Genomic DNA, 11,769 nt, shown 5'->3' with positions numbered 1-11,769 from the left:
TCTGGCACCTTTACGATGATTGGCATAGTGACTTTCAGTAAATTCCGTCATATTTGTGTCTCGTTTGTTTTGAATTTTACATTTAAATTCCTGCTTTATATGCATTATTATGGTGAAAGCATAAAAGTGGAATAATAGTTTGACACACATACACAATATCTTGACATATTATCTTTTATAATACTCGCAACGTATCTCAGTCCTTCAGGTGACGCTGCGACCCCTCTATATGAACGCTAGGCGCCTTCGGTTGGCAGGTATTTGCGCTAGCTGCGCTAATTTAGCTGTCTTTGTAGTCGTAGCAAGTTTTCGTCGTGTCCTGAAGCATGGGTTCGTATTTGTTGATCATGTCATTGTGTGTCTTCGGATGCTCATTTGGAGAAAGTAAGCTCAAATTTGTCACACTGGTGAGTATGATCTTGCAGACAATTCTGTCTATCTTTGTGTCAGTTTTATTCTGATACAGCTTTACGCAACGCTAACATTAGCAAAGTTAGCTAACCTAACCTAGCTAGCGTTAATTATCTGGTTCACTAATCTCTTGAACTAGCCAATAAGTATAAATGAAAGTAAAAATATTTTTACCAGCTACAGATATTCAGCGTTTTATAACGTTAACTGAAATGATGCAAAGATGGGGCGAGTGAATAAAGTTTTAACGTTATAACTAGCTAGCTAGAGTTGGTTAATAACATAAAATTATCTAAAAACTAGCTGCTGAGAGTTAGGATCTTTGGTTATGCACTTTAGGTTTTTTTTTTCTCGTCTCGTCATTAATCTAGTTAACTCTAGCTAGCTATTTCTCTTCTAGCTATGTTAATCTGCTGATCTGACAGTTCTTTGTCTGTAATAAGATACTTGAAAATGATTACTCCAGCAACCTAGCTAGTTATTGTTGTACTCGGCAATAAAAAGTGCTGCTTCGAGACATGCATGAGATCCCAAAATGATGATGATGATGATTATTATTATTAGTAGTAGTATTAGTATTATTCCAGCCACAGGAATAACGACGATGCTCACTAAACATGCACAATTTGGCAGGCAAGCCGGTGTGTAAACGGAGTAAGAGTGAGCTAGCTAGCAGCTGTTTGTTGGATGGATGTTTCTCAGTTGTCCAAATACGTCCAGTCCCTCCAGGATCTGTTTCAGGAATTTGGTCTTGAGTCTTTGTAAACCTTGTAGTCGAAGACCACACTTTTGTTATGAGTATATAATGGCTTTATTTGGAAAAAAAAAAAAAATTTCAGTAAAAGGACTTGTAATTATAAGTGTGAGTGGCTTTGCTTGTGTGAACGTTCAAGACCGTATCAGCTAACCAGTGTCTCGGACATGCAGTTTAAAATGGAACATGGGCCAATATCAAGTCAGCTGAAAAAAGGATACGATGTTGCACATGTATACAGTCATGCTGTTCCCTGCACATTTTGTGTATGGAGTTGAGAGACATAGACCATGGCAGAAAGTTGCATTTGCTAACCAAATTGTCTGTAAAAGAATGGGCTGTCTACAATTTATAAACCGTATTTATCATTTCGGTTGTAAGACAGTTGGGTGTTTTTTTGTTTTTTTTTCTTGGTTTTTTTTTTGTGTATGGGGGGGGGGGTGCATGGGGATGCAATTAATTACATAATTATTGTCCATCTAGTTTGATTATACTATACCTGTGATATCCCTACAGAATCTAAACTAGGATATATAGAATTAAAAAATGAAGTTTAGTTCAAAGGTTGATCTTCAAGTTCAAGAGGTTTTATTGTCATTTCAGCTATATAGAAGTACACAACAAAAACGAGACAATGTTCCTCCAGGACCATAGTGCAATATAAAAACAACAGTGCAACAGACAACATGCTACACAAGTGCAAACAGTCCAATATAGTGCAAAATGTCATTAAATAAACATTAAATAAACAATAATAAATACAGGACAGGACAAATACAAAATGAGTAGACAGTGCAACACAGTACTGGGCATATGTAAAGCGAGTTATACATAGCAATCAGTGACATGCTACCCTGAACATAGCAGTCACCGGTAGCAGCCAGAACAGTTGAGAGTACAGTGCTGGTTTAGTACAGTACTCCAGCAGCAAGTAGGATAATGTGCAAGACTGCAACAGGAGTGCATATTTTATTTGTGTGAGGCTTGACTTCAGCACTAGTCCGATGCAAAACAACGTGTGAGTGTGTGTATAGATATGTATTTTGTGTGTGTGTGTGTGTGTGTGTGTGAGTGTGAGACTGTTTATGGAAGTGCCCATTTTGGAATCTGAATTGGAGTTAGCCAGAGTTCAGGAGTCTAATGGCTTCCGGGAAGAAGCTGTTGCACTGTCTGGAGGTGCAGGACTGGATGCTGCGGTACCTTCTTCCATATGGCAAAAGGGTGAACAGTTCATGTGAGGGGTGTGCGAGGTCTTTCACAATGTTGGTGGCTTTCCGGATGCAGCATGTTATGTAGATGTTTGTGATGGAGGGAAGAGAGACCCCAATGATCTTCTCAGCTGTTCTCACTATTCTTTGGAGGGTCTTGCGGTCAAAGGCGGTGCAGTTCCCAAACCAGGTAATGATGCAGCTGCTCAGGATGCTCTCTACAGTACCTCTGTAGAAGGTAGTGAGGATGGGTGATGGGAGATGGGCTTCCCTCAGCTTCCGAAGGAAGTAAAGACGTTGCTTGGCTCTCTTGGTGATGGAACTGGTGTTCAGGGTCCAGGTGAGGTTCTCCGCTATGTGAACACCAAGGAACTTGATGTTCTTGATGATCTCCACTGAGGAGCCATCGATGGCAAGCGCGCCGTGATCTCGCCTTGCTCTCCTGAAGTCAACAACCATTTCTTTTGTCTTGTCAACATTCAGATACAGGTTGTTGACCTTACACCAGCTCACCAGTTCTTGCACCTCCTCTCTGTATGCTGACTCGTTGTCTTTGTTGATGAGACCCACCATGGTCGTGTCATCAGCGAACTTGATGTGATTCGAACTGTGCATTGCTGCACAGTCATGAGTCAGCAGTGTGAACAGCAGAGGGCTGAGTACGCTGCCCTGGGGAGCACCAGTACTCAGTGTGGTGGTGTTGGAAGTGCTGCTCCAAATCCGGACAAACTGAGCTCTACCAGTCAAGAAATCCAGGGTCCAGTTGCAGAGGGAGGTGTTCAAGCCCAGTAAGCTCAACTTTCCAATCAGATGCTGAGGAACAATGGTGTTGAATGCTGAACTGAAGTCTATGAACAGCATTCTTACGTAGGTGCCCTTTTTTTCCACATGTGTGAGTGCCAGATGAAGTGTGGTAGAGATGGCATCATCTGTAGAGTGGTTGGGGCGGTACGCGAACTGCAGGGGGTCCAGAGAAGGGGGAAGCTGGGTCTTGATGTGTCTCATGATGAGTCTCTCAAAGCACTTCATGATGATGGATGTGAGTGCGATGGGACGGTAGTCGTTGAGACACGACACCGTGGGCTTCTTAGGCACGGGGACGATGGTGGTGGTCTTGAAGCATGTTGGGACCACGGTGCAGCTCAGAGAGATATTGAAGATGTCTGTCAGGACATCTGCAAGCTGGTCAGCACATTCTCTGAGCACACGACCCGGGATGTTGTCTGGTCCAGCAGCTTTCCGTGGGTTAACTCCACACAGAGTACGCCTCACATCAGCTTCCGTCAGGCACAGCACCTGGTCATTTTGTGGAGGGATGGACATTTCTGCTGCAACGTTGTTCTGTGCTTCAAACCGTGCATAGAAGTCATTCAGTGCATCTGGGAGGATGGCATCACTGTCACAGGAAGGTGATGTTTACCTGTAGTTAGTAATGGCCTGAATGCCCTCCCACATGCGCCGTGTGTCACCAGTGTCTTTGAAGTGTCCATGAATCCTCTGTGCATGTGCACACTTTGCTTCCCTGATCGCACGTGACAGTTTGGCTCTTGGCTCACCAGTTACTTGTTACACTGTTACACCACTAAATCTGAAGGCAAGGTTATTTATATGGCACTATTCATACACAGTGGAAACTGAAAATGATGAATAGTATGCTAAAATTGGATGTAGCATTTAGTTTTGCTAGCTATCATATCTGGACAGTTCTATCCAGCCGCACTGCCTTTAAAATAGTGAATTTTGAGCGAAGAAGGCTCCACTCCACTTTCAGTTATTTTATAAGGGATCTGACCCCCTTTACACAATTTGGAATCCAAGCTGTGATCTTTTGACAAGTAGTGGAGAGAAGGAGCTTCATTTAGTCGAAGATCTACAAAAACTAAACTTTCTTGTCGTTGCTGAATGTCTGGTGTCTGATCTTTTAGATTCCTGTTTTTCAAATGGGCTTTGGTTTGCATTATTCATTAAAGGAGGTTGATGTCACATACTGCACTAACATATTTCCATATTTGGATGCAATTTCTAGATCAACAGCTAGAAGGCTATTCATAATATTAGTGGGCATAATGGTGGTTATAGATCATGTGAAAAAATATTCTGTTTATTAAGCTCTCTGTCTTTCAAAAACTTTGTCCTTGTGTTTTAGTTGTATCGCCATGGAGATCGGTCTCCAATCAAAGCTTACCCCACTGACCCATACCAGGAAAGTGCTTGGCCACAAGGATTTGGACAGCTTTCTCAGGTACAGCTGAAACACACACACACACACACACACACACACACGGTTAATTTAGTTCTGTAAACTGTAGTTCCTGTATTAGTCATACTGACTTTACTCAGGTTTTATTTCTGGTAATAATACTACCTCAGTATCTTCAAAATGATCCCTTTTTCCATTTTGTTTCACTTTGGAACAGCAACAAAACAACATTAAAAGTTGGTATACATTTAATGGCTATTATCAGAATGAGTTGTTTCTCTCTCTATAAAACACTGTACAACTATAGGCTGTCACTCACTGATCTGGGCATGTGTTGTCTTGTGTGTGTCTACAGGAAGGAATGCAGCAGCACTTTGAGCTTGGGCAGTTTCTGCGAAAACGCTACACAGGGTTCCTGTCCGAGTTGTATATGCGTTATGAGGTCTGTGGTTATCAGTAAACTGCACCAAGTTGAAGTGAAGCACCAAGCTAGACCCTGACAATATACTGATTGGCTTCTGATTGTAATGGGTCCAGCATTCTAAATACACTGTGGTTTGGTGTATGACTGGCACGTTTTTGGAAAGAATTATTAAGGCTCTTATAGGAGCACATGAGTGGTAATTCATTCAGTGGGCTTCAAGTTTTCTTTCAGCTCAGAGTATAAAACACCATTTTGGGCTTCCAAGTCATGCATTGCAACAAGAAGTTTTAGAATGTTGTACTGTATGTATGTATTTGTATTGCCTTTTTGCCTAGAGTATCAATAAATATGCATTATATCACAGTTAAAGATGTACCTTTACTGTTCAAGATGTTCATTCAGGTTTTCTTTGACTTCATGATCACCATGCATTTGTTCTACATTTGTTTAGTGTCCTGTTTGGCAACGTCTTGCCAGATATTCCGCTTGTCCACAGCTAGTGACTCATCTCTCTTTGCTGACTTTTGACAAACATGCCCTCTGCATAAGCATGATGTACTGTGTAAGCAATTTAGCAGACTGCAAATCTTCCATGTGGAAGTGACAGGAGAGACCTGGGAATTAAAAAAACCCAAAAAACACCACCATGTCATTTTTAGGCCCTGTGTATATTAGCCGGAGCCCTACTGTGTGCTGTCTTAATCCTCGTCTCAGTGTAGTTTTGTGTCTGCGGTCCCTTCCATCCCCCAGATTGCTGTGCGCAGCACAGACTACGACCGCACGCTGATGAGTGCTGAGGCGAATCTGGCCGGCCTCTACCCACCCAACAGCTCGCAGGCCTTTCACCCAGGCTTGAAATGGCAACCCATCCCTGTTCACACGGTCCCACAGAGCCTGGAGAGGGTACGATTAATGTAGCTGCTCCTTTTTGTCCGCTTTACCACAGCACTGAACACCAAACGCCTAAGTAATAACCCAGAATTCTCCCAACAGTGCCTGAAAGCTAGATTGATTCAAGACAGTGAGTTTGATATATTTTGGAGAGCTTGCATTAAGTGAATAAATTGAGTGTTTACGTTTAAAGCCAGGAGGATGGTTAAGTAGTGGTACTAAAAGTTATTGATTCAGTCTCAAGTCTTGCACGTGTGTCTCCACCCAGTTGCTGTCTTTTCCCCTGCCGAACTGCCCACGCTATCAGCAACTCATGAACATGACGGAGAAGACCAAAATCTTCTTAAATGTCACAAGGACATACGAAGTGAGTTTCCCTTCACAGCCATCACCTACTCCCATTGACACACCACCCCACCATCTGCCTCAACCAGCTGCCATTGACACCACCCCACCATTTGTGATGACCACTTCCATCTGCCTTGCACATCACTAATTCTCCATAATCACCTGCCTTAAACAGCTGCCTTTCTTTATGATGACCTGTTTAAAGCAGATGTGAATGTGTATGAATGGTAGGTGGAGATGGATGCGGTGACTGATGGTCAATGCTCTGCTCCGTAATGTGCAGGATTTTATGAACATGGTACGCAAAAACACGGGGCTGGACACAGTTTCCATCGAGACGGTGTGGAGAATCTACGATACCCTTTTCTGCGAGGTGAATCGATCCGGAGGCTCTTCCTGTAAACTACTGCAGTGTAGTAGCCCCCTTGATCTTGTGTGTTTAAAAAAAAAAAAAAAAAAACTTTTATTGTAATAGTGACTGTTACAGTAATGACTATTAGACTGACTGCCACGTCAATCTGTACCCAGATCAGTTCAGTGCCATATCAGCCATTACCTAGATCGGTTTAGTACCTTGAGCCTGTACCCTATTTGCAGCCAACTCTTCGCACTTTTATAATTCTTTGTTTGTACTTAGATTACAGTAATTACAGGAAGGGAAGAATCATTTGATACTACCATTGATCTAAGTATTTTGCTGTAAGCTTGGGAAAATGTGTGGTCATATGTGACTCAGATTATTTAGGCTAAGAGAAGGACATACTCACCCAATTGGAGGGTAGGAGCAGAAGTGTGTCTCTCCACATATGAGAGTCCCATAACTAGGTAGTTGACGGACTCGTGACCGACAGAACACGACACGACATGTATATCAGCATATGTTAATATGATTTAAGATATTTAGTAAAGGTTTTATTTGTGTGTATGTATGTATGTATGTATGTATGTATGTATAATACATGTATATGAATACGAATTAGTATTCATCTCCTTCTCTCAAAACTTGTAACCATTTCATATCCTATTGTACCATAATATAGCTTCACTCCCTCTTTCCTTCCTTCTAGGGGAAGCATGGAATGGTCCATCCACCCTGGGTGACTCCAGAGGTTATGAAGACACTATCACTGTTGAAGAACTTCTGCTTTCAGATGATGTTTGGCATCTATAAGCGAGAGGAAAAGTGCCGGCTTCAGGGAGGTCAGCATTTTCATAATCCAACTGTTTGCTACGTTTAAACAAATACTTCCCACTGAACCCTTAATAAGGTTCATTTACACACCATCAATCCTTTGCCTATCAGGACAAGATATGGAAATATGTAGACTGACTGATGGGGACAAAGAGGCAACTTTACTATTTTCTCCCTCCATTCAGATATAAAGTTTAAAGTACAATTTATTTTATGAATCCACAAATAGTCTTATCCTTTCGGTATATAAAAAAAAAATACAGAAATGTGAGTTGTAAGACTAAAAATTCAAGTAACTAAGCATGTAGAATTTCTGAGCACTGCCTGCTGTTTTAAGGTGTAGTTGAAAGAGATGCAGAGGTGGCTCAGACTAGCAACAAAAGGGTAGCCATTTAAAAAAATATATTATGTTGCCTTCATGATTGACATGTTGTTTTAATATCGACACTTGCTTACTAGGATTTAGAATCGGTATTCTCCCTGCACACCTGATCTTGGTCTTGACCTTGTGTAAGGGACGAGCTCATCAGCTCTCCATGAAGGGAGTGTGTAAAAATAAATGGGGGTGAAAAATGGAACACATTTTCCATGATACAGTTTGCATTATGACATACCATATAAAATCATAGTATGTTATGTGTGCATAATGTAAGCACAGTAATTCAGTATGCGTGTACAGTAATATAGTATGGTATGAATGTGTACAGTAGTTGTTACATTATGGAATTATGGCGTTGTTTGGAATTCAGATATATATGATTGTCACTTTGGATAAAAGTATCAGCCAAATGCCATACATATGTCCATATGGAATGCAGAGTAAATGCATCTGTCAACCTCCTGCCCTCTCTGCTGCCTGGATTATGGGTCTTTCTCTCTCTCAGGTCTCTTGCTGGATCAGATCATTAAAAATTTTACAGTGGCTGCAGCTCTGAACTCCACCGAGAAGTTGAAGATGATTATGTATTCAGCGGTGAGTCAGTGCCAGCATCATGCATGGTTCCATAATCCACCATCGTCTTTGGGTTTACTGAGGTATTAGAAAGATAAGAATTGCAGCGCAATCGGCCAGCTTTGTATTAGTTGTGGCTCAACAGGACTGAATTGGCAGTATGTTTTGCAAGAGCATTGTGAGCTTGGGTGTTATTTGTTTTTCAGCATGACACGACCATTGTAGCCCTGCAGGAAGCGCTCGCCGTCTTTAATGGTCTGCAGCCGCCGTACGCCTCCTGCCACATCTTCGAACTGCACCAGGATGATAACATGTAAGGCAGCGCTGCTCACTTGCTGACACATACACACGCGTTACTGCTCTCCGCAATGTTACTTTCTCTACTACTGACTCAGTACTGACTTACTACTGTTTTATTCCATGTGTATTCAGGACACAATCTCTCACTCACCTCTTTCTCTTCTTCTTTCAGGTCATTTGCAGTCGAGATGTACTATCGAAATGACAGCTCTGTAGCTGAGCCATACCCCATATCTTTACCCGGCTGTACCCAACGCTGTCCCCTACAGGACTTCATTCGACTCACAAGCTCAGTCATTCCAAAAAACTGGATGAAGGAGTGCCAGATAACTGCATCATTCAGTGACAAAGGTATCAGCATGAAATGAATCGCACACACAAATGTAGTGTCACGCACTTCGGTATTTTCCACTACCACACTGATCACCTGACACCTAAAGCTGAAGCATGTTTGTGCAAGAGATCATGTTTCTTAGCTCTGTGTGGGCGTATGTATTTGTCTGTTTGTGTGTAGATGTTGTCATCGGACTAGCTGTTTGTGGCTCCGTGCTGCTGCTTCTCGTCGTGCTGTTGTTAATCGTACTGTGCCGTCAGAGTGAGCCAGCGGTCGGCTACACCCATGTCAGTAACCATAGCGACGACCACTCCTGACACTTGTACCAGCCCCTCTGCAAAGGGGAGTCATGGGAATGTGAGGAAGACCTGAGGGAGACCAGCCTCAGAGCTCAACACACCAGCGGCTGCTTGCCAAGTCAGATTTGAGCACCTTTTTTGGTCCAGAACTTTAAATTAATTTTTGCTGTGAGTTGTGGGACATTGATTTTATATAGTAGTTCTGATCTAGAGAGATTACTTTCCATTAATGTGACGGACATTCAGTCCGTTTACACACCTCCGAGACAGGATCAAAAAGAGAACTGTGGTTTTAATGGAGAACCTCAGAATAATTGTGACTTGGTGAAAATGACCACCACTGGCCTGTAATCCTGTTCTGTTTTTGTCTGCCTGTCTGACCTAAAGTCTTTTCTCCAGCAGAAAACCTTATTTTGTCTTTACTCCTCCGTGTGCCTGATGAGCAGTGATGACTTTTCTAGTGTCCTGGTTTTCTGATGCTGAGAAGGTACTCGTCTCAAAGGTCCAATGAAACTGCTATTTTTGTATCAACGTCAAAGAGTTCCTACACATTTTCCATTTAAAAATTCCAGACTTCCAGAAAAATTCCATAATTTTTAGACTGCTCTGTAGATTTTTCAAACCATGTTTGAAATGAGTACAAAGGGCTAGATGTTTATTATTAAATAAATGGTTTTAAAATCCAACTGTTATGTATCTTGCATTCTGACGAGGTATGCTATTAAACTGCCAAGTAATTACCAGAAGATTCTAGCTGTAGCCCAGGATGTCAATTGGCACCAAACCCAAACAAGTTCAGTGTACAGCATTTTATTCTTGCTGCAATGCTAAAACAGTGCAATATTATTCAGTTTTTGACATGTACATTTAAATAACTACACCTTCAATCCCTACAGTAACAAGTGATGTTCATGTAGTTCATCAGGGAATTAGAAAAGAGGAATTAAATTCCGCTGGCTTTGCTTCATTGGTTGTTTAAATGAAGTAAAAACAACCCTTGTAAATGATTTTACTTTATTAGTAATCATGAATTAAAGTAATTAATTTGGATTATTTAAAATATTGTTTAATATAATTTAACACAATTTCCACACCTGCACAGTCTTGCTTATTCACTGTGTCCATCTGATTATTCTTAAACATTTACTACATAAGTCAAATGGTGTGTGTATGTGTGTGTGTGTGTGTGTGTGTGTGTGTGTGTGTGTGTGTGTGTGTGTGTTTAAAAAAAAAAAAAAATCCAAAATGTGTATGCAATTAAACGATATTGCCACATTCTCTTTCAAACTAATTTGGTTGCTGATGTCTGTGTTTTGTAAGTTCTGTGGCAGAGCTGTCTGTAGGCTGTGACATACAGGAGCTCTGTGTAAGAGTGTGTTCAGTCACATGCCATTTGCTTTGCTTTCAATAACCTCATGCTTGCTTTGGTCAGCAGTCTTTCACAATGCGATAAACATTGGCTGCACTGGCTGACTGCTCCAAATGCCATGAAAAAATCCTCTGCTCATTTATTTATTTAATTTTATGTTTTAAAAAATGGGACATTTGTTATGCAAACTTTTTTTAGTGCCTCATGTTTTTCATATTTATCCAGGCATAGAAATGAATACATTCACATTCCATACTATGTAGGAACTCTGTCAAATGAGATGTATGAGCCTGTTCTGTTTGTTGTGTGGTGCTGACACATTAGATCAAATGTCACAATGACCACATTCATTGTGCTTTTTGCTCCTACTCTTTGTTGACTCTGTTTGGCTCAGGCAGAAATGTTCCTAATAAACATGTAATCTTCAAATGGTTACCTGTTTATTAGGAATGATTTACTCTAGATATTAGTTACAACATCCATGTGGTGCAATTCCATATGCGGAATTCAGGTTATAAGAGGGTTGGGGGCAGGAACTGTTGCAATATTTCCAGTTAAACATTTGCAGCTGAACTCTGTATAGGGAACTGTATATTTAGTACATAATGCAAGCTTTTGGTTATAGCCACCATATGCTTTGTTTATGATCTATGTTCTGCAATGCTTAGCTCTGCCCCCTGCAGGGCTAGAGTGAACACTATGAACCATCTTTGTTTACATCTAATCTTTCGTGCTTCACATCAGTGTATATTAATATATAAATCATAATTGATTACAGAATAAAAATGGTTTCATTTGTAGATTCCTGTATGGATGATCAAACGATTATCGAGCGTTTGGTTTGCTGACACCAGTAGCTTCTTTTACTGAATCTGAAGCTGGGTTCCCTCTGATCCTCCCAAGGTTTCTTCCTTAAACCTGCCAAGGAAGTTTTTTTCTTGCCAGTGTTATTAGGGATCTGGAGTAATACATTTGTAAAGCTGCTTTGTGACAGCGTGGGTTGTAGAAAGTGTATAAATAAATTTGATTTGACATGTCAGACACATGTACTGTAATGTTACAGTAATCATGCATTTGATAGAAGCTG

At 41.1% G+C, this 11,769-nt stretch overlaps 1 protein-coding gene across 3 annotated transcripts; it reads left to right on the top strand.

Moving 5' to 3' along the window:
* Nucleotides 1–239: 239 nt before the first annotated feature.
* acp2 (acid phosphatase 2, lysosomal) lies at nucleotides 240–11,482 on the top strand. Of its 3 annotated transcripts, XR_014119645.1 has the most exons (12): nucleotides 240–407; nucleotides 4,520–4,615; nucleotides 4,929–5,015; nucleotides 5,748–5,900; nucleotides 6,157–6,255; nucleotides 6,520–6,609; nucleotides 7,304–7,436; nucleotides 8,313–8,401; nucleotides 8,587–8,693; nucleotides 8,853–9,031; nucleotides 9,195–9,431; nucleotides 9,716–11,482. XR_014119645.1 is itself a non-coding variant. In XM_027010481.3 (11 exons), exons 1-11 carry the CDS (start codon nucleotides 327–329, stop codon nucleotides 9,329–9,331), a joined length of 1,251 nt encoding a protein of 416 aa, XP_026866282.2. In that variant the 5' UTR covers nucleotides 240–326; the 3' UTR covers nucleotides 9,332–11,482. The 3 variants fall into 3 exon arrangements, 2 of the variants coding, with proteins under 2 accessions (XP_026866282.2, XP_081562648.1); XM_027010481.3 differs by having other exon boundaries at nucleotides 9,195–11,482; XM_081706522.1 differs by lacking the exons at nucleotides 240–407; nucleotides 4,520–4,615; nucleotides 4,929–5,015; nucleotides 5,748–5,900 and having other exon boundaries at nucleotides 6,156–6,255; nucleotides 6,468–6,609; nucleotides 9,195–11,482.
* The last annotated feature ends 287 nt before the right edge of the window (nucleotides 11,483–11,769 follow it).

The sequence above is a fragment of the Electrophorus electricus genome, chromosome 23 (genome assembly GCF_041902795.1).
Source record: "Electrophorus electricus isolate QZ-2024a chromosome 23, ASM4190279v1, whole genome shotgun sequence".
In the NCBI taxonomy this organism is placed as follows: Eukaryota; Metazoa; Chordata; class Actinopteri; order Gymnotiformes; family Gymnotidae; genus Electrophorus; species Electrophorus electricus.
This window is presented reverse-complemented; position numbering and strand designations above follow the sequence as displayed.